General features: G+C 38.3%; 1 protein-coding gene across 1 annotated transcript; it reads right to left on the bottom strand.

Moving 5' to 3' along the window:
• Nucleotides 1-265: 265 nt before the first annotated feature.
• Nucleotides 266-15,022, bottom strand: aldh1l2 (aldehyde dehydrogenase 1 family, member L2). Its single transcript, XM_077499458.1, has 23 exons — nucleotides 14,804-15,022; nucleotides 13,797-13,941; nucleotides 12,821-13,055; nucleotides 11,768-11,933; nucleotides 10,752-10,853; nucleotides 9,571-9,660; nucleotides 9,327-9,461; nucleotides 8,426-8,551; nucleotides 8,205-8,296; nucleotides 7,795-7,939; nucleotides 6,818-6,937; nucleotides 6,600-6,727; nucleotides 6,379-6,529; nucleotides 5,269-5,339; nucleotides 5,082-5,187; nucleotides 4,417-4,504; nucleotides 4,245-4,338; nucleotides 4,066-4,165; nucleotides 3,525-3,623; nucleotides 3,149-3,314; nucleotides 2,087-2,192; nucleotides 1,815-2,014; nucleotides 266-888 (listed from the first exon to the last, which is right to left on the bottom strand). Exons 1-23 carry the CDS (start codon nucleotides 14,849-14,851, stop codon nucleotides 833-835), a joined length of 2,769 nt encoding a protein of 922 aa, XP_077355584.1. The 5' UTR covers nucleotides 14,852-15,022; the 3' UTR covers nucleotides 266-832.
• Between the last annotated feature and the right edge of the window lie 124 nt (nucleotides 15,023-15,146).

Below are 15,146 nucleotides of genomic sequence, written 5' to 3' on the forward strand. Positions count from 1 at the left end.
ACACCTCTCCATTTCAAAGCTGCCAGAAGAACATTTTAATTTTTGTAAACATATGATTTAACCTATCTGATCATAGTAATACAATTTTCAGGTGAACTGAAAGTCTTCATCAGAGTGTAATCAAAGGCTTTCTTCTGATCTAAACCTTTTACAGACGTGGGTTTATTTATAAGGCACGTTACTGCACGCGTCTGTCGTCTTTCACTTATTTTTACATTTTTGCGCTGTGAAAAAAAAAATACACTAAAAAGATTACAATGGAGACTTATCTCGTCTGAACTGTTTATTGGAACGTAACTTTTGCAGCAGCATAAGCGTTTGTCTACGCTTGTCAGGTTGCGATTCCACACACTCACTCACTCTCACTCACTCACACTCACACTAAGACTTATGCACTGCTCTGAGCACCATTTCCTCAAATGAATGTGCAGCAGGATTCACTTTCTTAAATACACATTGTCATATATTGCACATATGTACTCTTGCAAAAATCTGATCCGTATCAAATTTTAAACCACATCCCACTGTGGTTTGGAATCACGCTTGCTCAAATCAGATTTTTTGTTTTTCAGACCTAATAAAATCAAGAAAAATAAAACAAGTTGGAGATTACAAAAATGAGATTTAGGGCTGCCATTCTGAAAAAGCCACGAGTCTAATACAAATAGGTTAAAACACGACGAAACGGAAAACCATCGTAATTGGATGACATGGTTTTGATCGAATGACGATACGCTCGGCAGAAATGATTCTGAATTGCACTATAGCTGTCTTAACGGAGCTTTAAGTTCCTTCTGATTAAGTTGTGCTTGACATTCTGTTAAAAAGTGCCTCAATATTCCACCGTCACCGCTTTGGTCTTGAGGTATTCCATGAGAGCATCCTCTCCTGTGAAAACAAAGCCACCCAATAAAAAATCTGGTTTTGTCTTGAGTTATTGACCTAGTCCAGTGCTTCTCAAATAGTGGGGCACGAGGCTCCATCAAAGGGGGGGGTGTTTGACCTCGGGGAACATGCTTTTTTATTTTTATTTTTTTTTATTTTATTTTTTTACTGTCCTAGAATAAAGTGCAATTGCACCTCCACTACATTAGGGGGCAGTGGCGCTCTCATTATTGGCCGAGTGTGCGCAGGGAGCATTCACTCATTGGTGTAGGGCTGTCGGGGTTTTGTTTGCACTGAGCATGCTCCACTTTGCACACAGCAAAAAAAAAAAAAAAAAAAAAAAAAATCATCACAAATTATTTTATATTTTTGTTTTGCAGGTTGACGTTGTTTTTTTTTTTTTTTTTTTTTTTTAATATTGTGCTCCTGAGTTAATGTTGGTGATCAGTTTGAATGCATTATTATTTATTGATTTTACGTAATTTTATTTTTCCGTATCATATGGTTTGACGTGGTCAGTCAAAAAAAATGTTTATAGTTTAATGAAGGATTTCATTTTATTTTTGAATTTCACGTGCACTTTAAATCTTTTCTGTTACAGTTAATAAAGCTGTTCTTTGTTGTAAGTTGCTCCATATTTCTCTTTTTTATTCTCTTATACGGATACAGTGTTATGCACAGGTGTGCTCATAACAATTTTATAGACAAATGATACTATTTATAGTCGCGTGGGGGGGGGGTGAGATGTTTTCTTCTTGCTCGGGGGGGCATGACAGAAAATAATTGAGAAGCACTGACCTAGTCAATGGTCTCCAGATAACTTGTATTGTGAATCGGTGCTATTCAAATGAAATTGATGTGCCTTGACCAAACAAACAGGAAGATGGACGACAGGAGAGTTGAAACTAATAACGAGTCAATTCTCTTACCAAGGTCTTTCCCAAAGCCAGACTGCTTGAAGCCTCCGAAAGGTGAAGCAACATCAGTCTTGTTATAGGTGTTGATGAATACTGTTCCGGCTTCCAAGTGTTCACTCACGTACATGGCTTTGTTGATGTCGCGGGTAAACACACCTGAAGCCAAGCCGTACTCGGTGTCGTTGGCTCGCTCGAGCACGCCGTCAACGTCCCTGCAATTTGTCCGTTACGTGTACGTGAGAACACGTTTTTGACGCGAGCAAGAGAGTGTTGTGATTACTGACCCGTCTTTAAATTTGGACACAACCATGACAGGTCCAAAGGATTCCTCTTTGGCAATGAACATGTGGTCCTCCACATCAGTGAACACAGTGGGCTCCATGAAGAAACCTGTTTGGGGGGGAAAAAATAAAAAATAAAATAAAAAAAGTTTGTATGTTAGCACAGAAAAAAAAAAGTTACACAAAACTGAATGTGTGAAACCGAGAGGACTCATAAAGTGTTTCACATTTTATGCAATGCAGTCATACATCTAAAAGACTGAAACATTTTACAGGGAAAACAAGGAAAAAAAACTAAACATAACTCAAATAAATCTTGTTTTGGCAATAATGTAATTCCACTTTTGGCCTCTTGGTGGCGGTACATAACTACTGTAAATTTAAAAGCAAATTGAAAACAGAAGCGACTGCCTCATTTCAACGCAACTTTGTGTCAATCCTCTTCAATTTTGCTTTTAACCAGAGCTATCAAACGATTATTTTTTTTTATCAGATTAATCGAATTATAGAATTTTGATTAATTAAAATTAATCACTTAATTAAAAAGGCTTTTTATCAACTTTTTTTGATCCACTGCACGCTCTTTTTTTTTTAATCAATTACTTAGATAATTTAAAATGACCCCAGTAGTTTGACATGATCAAATATTGTGAATGTCATATGCAACCATTTATTAAAAATGTAACTTTAATGCATGCAGTTATGTTTATTGCTCAAACACAACCTGTGCTACCTTTAACGTAACCATCCGCTGTCAAACTAAAGGATAATTGGTTGGCAAAATTAATAGTGCGATTGATCTGCGTTAATACATGAGTCATGTGACAATTATTAATGTGACAGCACGACTTTAACATATACAGAAAGCAAAGGATCTTTGGCCATATTTATTGATATATATTGACAGATAAATTAAAAGTTATTGTTTTGGGAAAAACAGGATTTGGTAACTGTCAACACAGGGATCATTGTACAATATTTTTCTCTTATCCATTATAGAATTTACATTTCCCCCCCAAAAAATCATAGTTTGGTATCACGGGTGTTTGTTTTTTTTTGCTCTACCTGGCCGGTCCACTTGTTTGCCGCCGTACACCAACGTGGCTCCTTCCTTTATTCCGACGTCGCAGTACTCCAGCAGCTTGTCCAAGTGTGCTTTGTGATTCTGAGGACCGTGGTCTGTGGATCGATCCAGCGGGTCCCCGACCTTCATTTTCTTTAACTCCGCTACCTTATTTATAAGAGGGAAGAAATACACAGTTTAACTTTAACGGCTCATTCTTTTGGATGTGCGGATTTTAATCCCAGAGAGGAAGTTATGTTTTCACTCCGCTTCGTTTTTTATATCGCACATTATCGAACATACACTTACACGAAAAAGTCGCTGGCACAATACAGGCATGCAGACCCCAGCCTACCTGGTTGTTTGACAAAAACTCACCACACGGCTGATGAATTCATCATGAATCGACTCCTCCACAAAAAGGCGCCCAGCAGCAATGCAGTTTTCCCCTTTGTTGAAATATACAGAGCTCATACCCTAAGAGGAGATAAAAAATAAATAAAATAACAGATGAATTGAGAAAGCCCTTGAAACTTTTTTATTTATTTATTTATTATTATTTTTTTTTACAAGGACAGGGACTTTAAAACATGCATCCATAAAAATGGTAACGTTCTTTTGAGATGTCTTCTCTGATTCACTCTGGTTGTAGTGGATCTATACTTTTATTCTCATAAAAAAAAAAAAAAAAAAAAGTCTTTCAAATACTACTTGTGCAATAAAAAAATGACACCTGATGTCTTCAGCAAAAATAAAAAAAAATAAAAATTGGTCCAATAGCCTTTGGAGGGAAGCGTATTAGCCAATTCTTTAAATTAAACACTAACAAATGCTTAAACAAAAAAAATCCAGTTATAGCTTTACAAATAAAGGACTACAGTAATCTTAAAAAAAAAATAAAATACATCAAATCTCTCACCATGCGAACAGCCTTGTCGATGTCGCAATCGTTAAAGATGATGAGAGGAGACTTCCCTCCCAGCTCCAGAGAAACTTTCTTTAGATTACTGAGTGCACAACTTCAAGCAGAGAAAGTACAACGCTCAAACATCAAGTGACAGTAATGGGCAGCATATTTCTTCCTTTATGAAGTCGCACCTTTTCATGATTTGTTTGCCAATGGGCGTCGAACCAGTGAAACCCAGTTTCCGGATATCCGGGTGATCGGCCAAACGCTGTCCCACAACTCCTCCTAGAGAAGAACCATTTCTTCGATTCAAAATCCAAAAACAGGTAAAAGATATTATACATTTTGTGAAGTATCTGTTACCTGAGCCTGGCAATATGTTGATAACTCCTTTTGGAATACCAGCTTTTACTGACAACTCGGCAAATTTTAATGCAGTTAATGGTGTTACCTGCGTATACGAGACATTCATGACATTAGAAATTGACACTTGAATTACCCTTTCAGAGACTTTGTATTAGTACATTCTTAACTCATTTGCTCCCAATAACGTGCAAATACGTTTTTTTTAAGGTTTTAAGTGTCCCAAAGACGTATTTATACGTTTGTTTGTTTTTTATGCTAGAGCATACAGAAGGCTTTGATGCAGCCTCTCAACAGCAAAGAACGGTTGCAGAAATGGTAGTTATTGCACAAACGGCCAGCAGGTGGCAGCAGAACAAAGGAGATCAACTAAGGCCATGTAGAAAAAAAAAGCTCAATTACTGATGAAACTTAGCTCTCTTCTAATGCTAATTGCTGCAAAACAGAAACAGATAGAAACATACTTTTTTTTTCCTGATGAAAGAAGAGACTTGAATCTTTCTTTTGGTTGGTTCCATGCTTTTATAGCAATAGAACACAATATTCTGCGGGCCTTGCAAAGTCAGTCAAAATCCAGTAAAACAGCCGGGAGCGAACGGGATTGCGAAATGTGAAAATGGCTGCGAGTGAAATGAGTTAATAGTATTAATACTGTGTATGATCACCTGTGCAGGTTTAAGAACAAGCGTGTTACCAGCTGCAAGGCAGGCAGCACTTTTCCATGCCAACATCATGAGGGGGTAGTTCCAAGGGATGACAATAGCACAAACGCTGATACAGAAAAAAAAATTGCCATTACTCAACAAGAACAAGAAACACGATGAAATTTATGGAACACGTCATCAAACTTACCCGATTGGTTCTCTTTTGGTAAAGGTGAGGTTGTGGTTGGGCCTGGCCTGGTTAATGGGAATCGTCTTGCCCTGCACACAGGAGTGTATTAGTCGAGCATTTGCAAAAGTATACTTGCAGATTTGGGATCAAGTCAAACGTCGCTGGGATTTGAAAGTTGATTTTTTTTTTTTTTTTTTTTTTTTTTTGTGCAGACGATATTTCTTCACTTTAGACTTAGACTTGACTTTATTGATCCCTTTGGGATGGCTCCCCGTGGGAAATTGACATGTCCAGCAGCAATGAGAACAGATAATAAAATAAAAAAACAAAAAACAAATTCAATCAATCAATAAATAAATACGGTTATTACGCCAGAGATTGAATTAATAATAATAATAATAATGATAAAAATAAAAATTCAATCAATCAGAAATAAGGTTATTACACCAGAGATTGAATTATTAGTATTATTATTATTATTATTATTATGAAGAAGAAAAAAAATAAAAGAAAAAAGAAAAATTCAATCAATCAATAAATAAGGTTATTACACCAGAGATTGAATTAATAATAATAATAATAATAATAATGATAAAAAGAAAAATTCAATCAATCAATAAATAAGGTTATTACACCACAGATTGAATTAATAATAATAATAATAATAATAATGATAAAAAGAAAAATTCAATCAATCAATAAATAAGGTTATTACACCACAGATTGAATTAATAATAATAATAATAATAATAATAATAATAAAAAGAAAAATTCAATCAATCAATAAATAAGGTTATTACACCACAGATTTAATTAATAATAATAATAATAATAATAATAATAATAATTGTTATTGTTATTATTATGAAGAAGAAGAAGAAGAAGAAGAAGAAAAATAAAATAAAAAATAAAAATTCAATCAATCAATAAATAAGGTTATTACACCGGAGATTGAATTAAATAAATTAAAGTACAGTAAAGTTTAGTCTGTTGGTCCGGCACTTGGGCACTTTACGTCCAGAACTGCCTGTATTCCATGAAAGTACTCGTTACGTGTAAAAAAAGATGGTAGCCACTTGTTACGTTGCTCGTCCTCTGGCATCTGTGACAACAACTAAATCATTTTACCTGAATCTTGTCGCACCAGCCAGCAAAGTAGCGAAAGGTCTGGATGGACATGCCCACGTGAGTCTTCAGGGCCAGCGTGTACACAGCTCCCGAGTCGATGGCCTCGATCGTGGCCAACTCCTCTTGGTGTTGCTCCATCAAGTCTGCTAGTCTATAATAATAGGAAGACGTTCCATTTTGTTCTTGAAAGGTCAAATAAATGGAGGCAATCATCAACTGACTTGTAAAGTAGATTTCCTCTGTCTCTCGGGTTCATCTTGCCCCAGGGCCCACCATCAAATGCTTGTTTAGCCGCTGCCACCGCCTGGTCCACATCCCCCACGGAAGAATAAGACACTTTACAGATGGCCTGGTGAAAATTGCAATGAGCACAAATAGTCCATGAAATCCTTTGGGGTCAAAAGACGGATGTCGTTTCTGTGAATCTCAGCTGGCTTACCGAACCATCAGTGGGGTTAACGGTATCGTACGTTTTGCCATTTTCAGCATCCACGAAAGCGCCATTGATGAAACACTGGTACGGCATTTTCACCGTCATGTTGTTAACGTCCTTCGTTACCTGGTAGAATCAGTCAGTACTGTAATATCAATCATAAAGCCAACACATAAACTGTCAACTGTGTGTGGAATACACCCACATTTATTCAGCTATTGGAAATCATGGATAAATTAGGGCTCCATTATGAAGAAAATATTACTAAAAATTATTTGCGTAATAATTGAAATCATGATTATGATGACCATTTGTTTTTGTATACAAAATAAGAAAATGTTTAAACGTAAAATGTATTAAGACAAATAAAATTCTTTGAAACACTAATTATGCGAGTTTCTTTCGGATGAAACTAAACTTATTAAATTAGTTATTTTAAAATATTTAAAATATGTCAATGTATACATTTAAACAACTAAAAAAAAAAAAATCTTATTTCTTGACATTATGCTAATTTGGTAATTGTGGCGTATAATGACTGAATTTGATTAAAAATAAATATCATTCATGCGTCACAGGTTAAAATGAAGTTGACGTCATTTTCTGTCGACAACACAAACAGACAAAATGGCCGCGCCCTGAGATAAATAAAAACGGGTGGATTTTTCTGCTTAATTCATATTCCATACACACAATATTAATCAGCATTTAGAAGTGGGGGGGTGCATCGAACATATTGTGAAGAAAACGTTTGAGGTGACGTCCCTTTGAAGTCAAATTACTATTATTTGTATCGCCCTCACTCGGAAAGGCTTCCACAGGCCCACAGTTGACAAACATCACATGATCCAAAACTCTCAACCGGGCAAGAAACCAAAATGTCAAATTCCAATCTGACACAGCGGCGAGTGCTCTTTTGACCACATTATTATTATTATTATGGACTTCAAGAAATCCCACGTGTAAGAAATATGCTGCCTTACATGGTCAATGACAAGTTCCTCCTCCTCTTCCTCCCCTCTCATTTTACGGACAAACATCTGGATGAAGTCCTGGAAGGTGGTTGCCATGTAAATGTCCTCATTCTGCAGGACGACGCCAGCTCGCTGCTTTACCTCCTCCACCAACCTGGACACATATATCGGAATATGGGATATGTTGTTATTCATATTATTAGTATTATTATTCTGTTTCATAAGGCTTTTTTTCTCAATGATTGTTGTACCACAACTCAAATGCAATGAATGATTTTCTTTGGATAATTATCGGTACTTGAAAAAAATTGTTACGACCAGGATTTTTTTTTTCTTCCAGTTTCAGGTTATTTCAGTAACTGTTGTGTTGTTTTCTTTCATGAAGAGCGGTGTCCATCTTATTGCGCTTGTCTCCTTACCTGACCACATCCATGGAAGCAGCTCCGGACTTGAAAAAGTCTGTCGTGTCCTCGATGACTGCGACGTTGCTGAGAATTCCCTTCCAGATATTCTGGAAGCAAAACAGAAAACAGAAAACGGCCACCTCATTCAGATATGCAACATTAGTGGGCAAAATGTTGGAAAACAACATCAAGAAGCAGAGCAAACATTGGTTTGCAGAAAACAAACTTTAACTTGCCCTCATCTCCTTGACGACTTCTTTCTCGTCGTCAGTTAATTCCACACTTTGAGTTTCACCCGTGGAAAAGTACTTTGAAGCAGCGATCATTTTTCCATCATCAAACTGCAGATTCTTCACGAGAACCTGTTAAATAAATACACAAGCATCAATTCTTTATCACGTTGTACAGTTTGTCATTTATGTAGTTGTTATTTTTGCTTTGTTTTACTCTGCTGTCTGTAGCTTGGCACATGGCTGGATAAATGACAGTTAAACTAAAATGAAAATAACCTAAATAATATATGCTATACGTAGTACTACCGTAACACTCTCAGCCAGCAACAGTAAAGTCCAATTCGATACAGAGGTAAGAACGCCAGACCATTAACTCTTTGACCGCCAAAAACGTTTAATAACGTTTAATAAAATCACGATGTCTGCCGCCATAAACGTAAATTTTTTATTATGATTTTTTTTCAATATATCAGTGGTCAGTGCAACGTCCAAGTGCAGCGCAGCCGGGTCAATGAGTCGTGAAATCCAAAACACCCACTAACAATGGCCAGCAGATGGCAGCGGTAGCTGCTCGGGCCCTAACTAGAGCTGCGAATTACAACGAAACATGACGCAAGCTGATGAAATCGAACGTTTTCAAGGCTGACGCGAATGATCAAAGGCTCTGTAACATTAAACCTAATTTGACGGCGCGTCACTAAACAAAAAATATTAATATCAACGTCACTGTTGTCGAGAAAATGTTATTTATGTAGCCAAAAAAAACCCCACAATATTCTGTCTGCTTCGAAAAATGAGTTAAAATGCTCGAAATCCGCTGGCATTGTTTTTTTTTGTGGCAGTAAAAGAGTTAATGACAGTCTGGAGTTCATTCTGAAAGATTCTTCATCGTGTAAGCACTCACTGCTTTTCCATCACTTCCACGGAGGACAAGCCCGTTTTTTGTGACCAGGCTTTGGCTGGATGCTCCTTCGATGTCCAGCGGCTGGCCAGCCGGAACTGAACCTTGCAACATCGATGAACCAAATAGCGTCACGGGCTGGAGAGAAGACAAATTTGTACTTTTTTATCTTTATTCTTACGAACAGGCATGTTCGTCAATGTCTCTCATTAACTGCGCGCGAGTTTGTGTGTTCCAAGAAACGCACCTTGCCATCAATAACGGTCCAGGCACCGGGAATTTTGTCATGGCCGCGTATCCAGTTGTGAATTGCCTCAGCTGGCTGAGCGAGATTCACCTGATGGGGGGAAAAAAAAAAAAGTCAACATGCAGAACTTCCACAACAGCTAAAAATATCATTGATTCTTATCCACTTTCAAGGTTTTAAATTTAAAGTAGTCTCGACTTTACAGCACTCGCTTTTGAAACTTTTGGTCATGAAGTTCAGTTGCAGTAAATAAAGTACCAATTTCACTGTTTTACTCTGTCAATGACCCCTGAAACTTATTCACAAATCTAAATTCCTTGATATATTACAAGGTTTTTCAAAAAAGAAAAAAAAAAAACTTTTCCAGGTAACTAATTATATTTATAAAGAAGTAATTTCACAACCAAGCAAATTACTTTTTTTTTGGCAACTCGCAGCCATTTTCACTGAAGTGAAGTTCGTTCCTGGTTGTTTTACTGGGTTTTGACTGATTTTGCAAGGCCCACAGAATATCGTGTTCTGTTGCTATAAAAACGTGGAACCTACCAAAAGGAAGATTAGAGTCTCTTCTTTCATGAGAAAAAAAAGTATATTTGTATCTGTTTCCATTTTGCAGCAATTAGCATAGCTAAGTTTCATCATTATTCTCAAACCTGTTGAAAACACTCGATGAAAAGAGCTTGTTGCAACACGGCCCTGGTTGATCTCTTATACTCTGCTGCCACCTGTTGGACGTTTTTTTTGTTGTTGTAATAACTACCATTGCTTTAAGCGACCTCTTCAGGTCAGAGGCTGCATCAAAGCCTTTTTGATGCTCTAGCGTTTAAAAACAAACAAACAAAAACGGATAAATACGTTTTTGGGACCATGGCAATATTTAAAATAGAACAAGTTGATATGTTTCTGTGAGCAAATAAGTTGATAACAATAACTATATTTTGAAAACAATTTACATAACACTGCTCTTTCACATTACAGAGGACTAAAAGAACATCAGAAATTGAGGCAAGCGCCCCGAATTCCCCTGCTAAGGATTTGAACTCATGACCTCTGCACTGAGAGATGCATCACTGGACTATCTCACGGTTCTAGCCCAGGAGCACGTCCATTCTGTTTACAGCCTTCAGGAAGGGATTGTGTTGATAGTTTGTTTGCATTCCAGCCGCTAAGAGCTTCCTCACCTTGGCATTGGATTTCTTCTGAATGCCTTCATAGCTTGCACCCTCGTCCGGCTGCGGAATTCGCGGGGCCTTTCCGTCCGCAACAAGCTGCACTGACTCAACCTGCAGCGGAAAAACGCAATGTCATTAATGACAAAAACAACATGTAAGCATTCATCCATTTTCTAGACCATGAATGTTTTTTCAGGGTTCCGGGTAGGCTGAAATCAATCTTGGCAACCATCTTGGAGAGGGCACCAGCAAATGACAATTATTTGTTCATTATAGGTGGAAATGGGTTTTATTTCTGCACAAGTTTGCGTAGATAGCCAATTGACAGATTCCATTTTGAGACTACTCATTCAATGTTTTGGCTTTCATAAAAAAAAAAGGCAACCACAACTTTCAAATGGAGTCTGGCCAAGTTTTCAAGAAAAATGTGCTTTAAAAATACACTACAGTACAAATGACATTGCTGTAGTTTTGTTACTATTTTGATATAAATATAGATATCACCTTAAATGCTTGGGTGTTTTTTTTTGTTGCAGTTAATTATTGCTCAATTTCAGGAATCCATGGACATGACCCTGAGTTTCTTAACCAGTTTTTTTTTTTTATTGCCGCCACTTTCAGTTATTTGTTTGCTTAAACGTCGCAGAATTTGAGCCTTGAGTTAATGAGTGTCCACTGATGTCACAATTGCGATTAAAACCTTTTCCAAACGCCACATGTCAGCGCTCAACTCTTTTTACAGTCCCCTGGTCAGCAGACCGCAAACTTTCCAAACCTTTTCCACTTGAAGTTGCGCATTAACGACAAGTGTGAGAAGTGCAACTGTTAGTTTCATGGTATGACATCATCGTTTGTTTGGTGTGTTGTCATTTGCTTCCACGATTAAACTATTGCTAGCTTAGTAAGGAGTGTCTGTTCACTTTCCCATATAGTGTGTGGGCACTGGCCTAAATCAAAACCTGCTTCAAAATATAATGTGCATTTGGAAATCAGGGTTTTGACCAAAATGAGCGTTCAACGGTTACCATTGCCTTGATGCCTTCTGGGAAAAGGAACCGGTTGTAGAGCGTGTCCACGGTGTCATTGGGTTCGACAGCGCACGCCCGCTGCAGCAGGATTGGTCCCGTGTCCAGACCATCATCGGCCCAAAATATTGTGAAGCCAGCTTTCTTATCACCGTGGATCAAGGACCTGATGACGCGGTGACAAATACAAAAACGGAAGAAACAAAACAAACATTCGAGAAAATGGAATTTTCAAGATGTCCACCTTCTTTGACGCCTTCCTTTCATTTTGGAAAGTTTGTTTTGTTTGCAAGCACCAGTTCGATGGCATGAAAGTGATATTTTGAGTTAGTGAGTTAAAGCAATATGAAAAAAAACAAAAACATTTTGCCTCTATTTCACTGTACTGTACTAACTTAGCAACAAAAACAAAATCAGATGTTTTTTTGTGTTTTAAATCAAACTAACAATAATAATAATGGTGGATTATATATGGAGCACCAGAACTGCCAAAATGTGAAATGAATAAATGACAAAGTGAAAATAAAAATGAAAATAAAATAATTTTGAAAATTACATCTAAAAAAATAAATATAAATGGAAATAATTCCATTTGAATTTTCACTTTTAGTCATTCATTGATCTATTTATTTAGTCATTTATCTTTCTGTTGTGTCCGCCGTCACCTCAACTTGCGACTTGAGTTGTTAAACAACAAGTGAGAGCAAGCAGACAGTGGACACGATCGTCGGCCATTGCTGGAGCTCTCGACTTCCTTGGTCATGGAGCTGCAGTTTGCAATGGGCGGAGTCCACCCCAAGACGTGCTTAGGACCGCCCCCACATTTGAAGAACATTTCGATTTGGCAGGACGGCCCAAAACTGCCAAAATTCCAAATAAATAAATGACTAAATAAATAAACGGATTTCTTTCCATTTCTATGTATTTTTTTAGATATAATTTTCAAATGAGATTTTTTTTATTTCCAATTGTAGTCATTTATTGATTGTGAATTTTGGCAGATTCGGTCCTCCATAGGATAAGAGTTGTCATGAAACAGCCAATCCTCCTTACCAGTTGATGGCTGAGGCTCCTCTGTGCAGGGGGAGGATGGACGGGTGGTAAATGATGGAGCCGTGCTTGGGATAATCAATGATGTTCATGGGGATAAACTGAGAGCAGAACGGCATCACGTTGATCTCCGCATTCACCGCCATGTAGGCCTCGACCACTTCCGGGATGGGCTTTCCTTTGACTCGCCACCGCGGGAACTTGAACACTGGCGTGCCATCGTTCTCTGCTGCCAGCGCTGGAAACGGCAACGGAAGAAAGAGATCGGCTTTCCCATCATCATTCACTGAATTTTGGGGTGCTGAAATGTGGCTACTCCTCAAAAACCGCAATCGTCAGCCAGTGGACGCCTTTTCCATGCTTATCTTGCCTTTACAAACATTTGAGTGAAAGTCGTGTAATCGCAGCTTGGTCAGTGTCGGCACGACGTGACCACAGCGCGCCAGTAGCTCTAAAAATGGAGCGCAAAATCCTTCACGTGACATGAGCACACAGAATAGTGTAAAAAGATACAAGCGTGTCCACCGATTCCAACCCTGCGATGGCGATGTCATTCTTAACTCATTCACTGCCAGTCATTATGGAAAATTTTTACATTTCCAATACTCACGTGATATTCCATTCAATAATTATATATAAACCGAATCTACCAAATAACAGAATAGACTCCCTACTTTTTGTCCCGTCCCGTTCTTTTATAATTGACAGCAGAAAAATGTCGGTTTGCCAAAATACAGCCATTTCTCCCATGGACTCTGAAACTGTGTTTATTTCCTATAAAATGGGGCTATGATGTCATCTACCGGTGGTTGGGCATCAGTAAAGTTGTTTCCAAGTTTGATATTTACAGTGGAGCATGCTCAGATTCGCCCCCATTTAGCACCGCTCTAAAAAATACAATTGACAAGTATACTTGTCAAAGGCAGTGAATGAGTTTGAAAAATGTTCCTTCATGTAAACAACTGTTGTTCTTACTTACCAAGGGGGTCAGCTTTGCCATCTTTGTCAGGTACAGTGAACACGCCCACCACCTTGTGACCTTGCTTCCTCAGGTTGCTGTACACCTCCTTGCCAAACAAACTCTGGCCAATTATGGCTAGTTTGAGCTTATTCTGGTAGTGATTCTGGAATGACAGGGACAAAGAAATTACTGAGTACCAAATCATTTTGCATGTGTAAGTTTGAGCATATTTTGTCTCCTGTGTGACCCCCATAAGGAACATTTCTTTGGGTTGTTCCATAAATATCAGGATCAAGTCCCTGTCTTGTGCATAATGGTGCATATACTTTTTTTTTTTTTTCTCTCTCTCAATAGGTTTTAAAGTGAGGAATGCTGTTTGAATGTCACTCAGTTCCACTGGTTGCCAACACTGTATTTCCAAGAAGCAAGACGTTTGCCTTCCACATTTCCAGTTTTGTCGTCAGGTCGACTTATCAGAAGCATTTGCCATTGGCCAGAAGCAGAGCCGAGAAAAGCTACTGGCTGAATGACGATGACGCCTCCACCCTCCCCATTTGTCCAAGACACGTGTAAGGGGGGAAAAGGGGCTCGAGTTTCCCGTGTAGATTCTTTGGAGTTGGCCCTGTCAAGTGCACGAGGCAGCCGGTATCATGTTGCAAATTGTTAATCGCCACCATTCACAGTTACGTCGCAATTTCAGTGAAATTTGAAATGAAAGAAGTCGTCGTTAAAACAGATCTTCTGAAAGTCAGTGATTACACGATGTCTAATGTTGTCTAGAAGTCCTGCACGGTCGCATCTTGACCATCCAGATTTAAAAAAAAAAAAAAAAAAAAAAAAAAAGCAGTGCTGATGCAACTCCTCAACGTTTTGCACTGTGTGTACTGTAATGACAGCGCGTGTGAATGAAGACGTATTCATGGGGAGGAAAAATGTAAACTTGCTCCGACAAAAGTATAATCCCATCAGTCAACGATGGCAACTTCGTATTCATACAGCAAAATCAGTTCAAATGGTTTACTCACAGAAGAAGAGGAGAATTTCCTGAAGACTTGGCTTGCTGTCCACAACATTCTGGCGTTTTTGTGTTCGTGAAAAGACGAACGAAATAAAAAAAGACTCTAAAAACTACGTTAGCTGCCAACAAATGTACAATGAGCACCTTTGACGTGTCGTTGTGAGAGCGACTTGAATCCCTTCACAACATGCACGTAAGCCCAACTGCATCCACAGCGGACGTAACGTGCTATTGCAGTGCGCGTGCGCGGTCTCGCTGTTGTCTCCGCCCCCCGCGGGCACGCGCATCTTTGCCTCTCAGTTGAATTACTTGATAATCATTAACTTTTTTTTTTTTTTCCCGCAGGAGCG

The sequence above is a fragment of the Festucalex cinctus genome, chromosome 16, assembly GCF_051991245.1.
Source record: "Festucalex cinctus isolate MCC-2025b chromosome 16, RoL_Fcin_1.0, whole genome shotgun sequence".
NCBI lineage: Eukaryota > Metazoa > Chordata > Actinopteri > Syngnathiformes > Syngnathidae > Festucalex > Festucalex cinctus.

What these genes read in the sequence shown, in the direction of transcription:
- aldh1l2 (XM_077499458.1), bottom strand. Translation starts at nt 14,851, where the DNA reads ATGTTGTGGACAGCAAGCCAAGTCTTCAGGAAATTCTCCTCTTCTTCT. An exon ending in TGGCAAAGCTGACCCCCTTG is followed by an intron (nt 13,056 to 13,796) that starts GTAAGTAAGAAC and finishes TGCCGTTTCCAG; the next exon opens with CGCTGGCAGCAGAGAACGAT. An exon ending in AGAGGAAATCTACTTTACAA is followed by an intron (nt 6,530 to 6,599) that starts GTCAGTTGATGA and finishes CTATTATTATAG; the next exon opens with ACTAGCAGACTTGATGGAGC.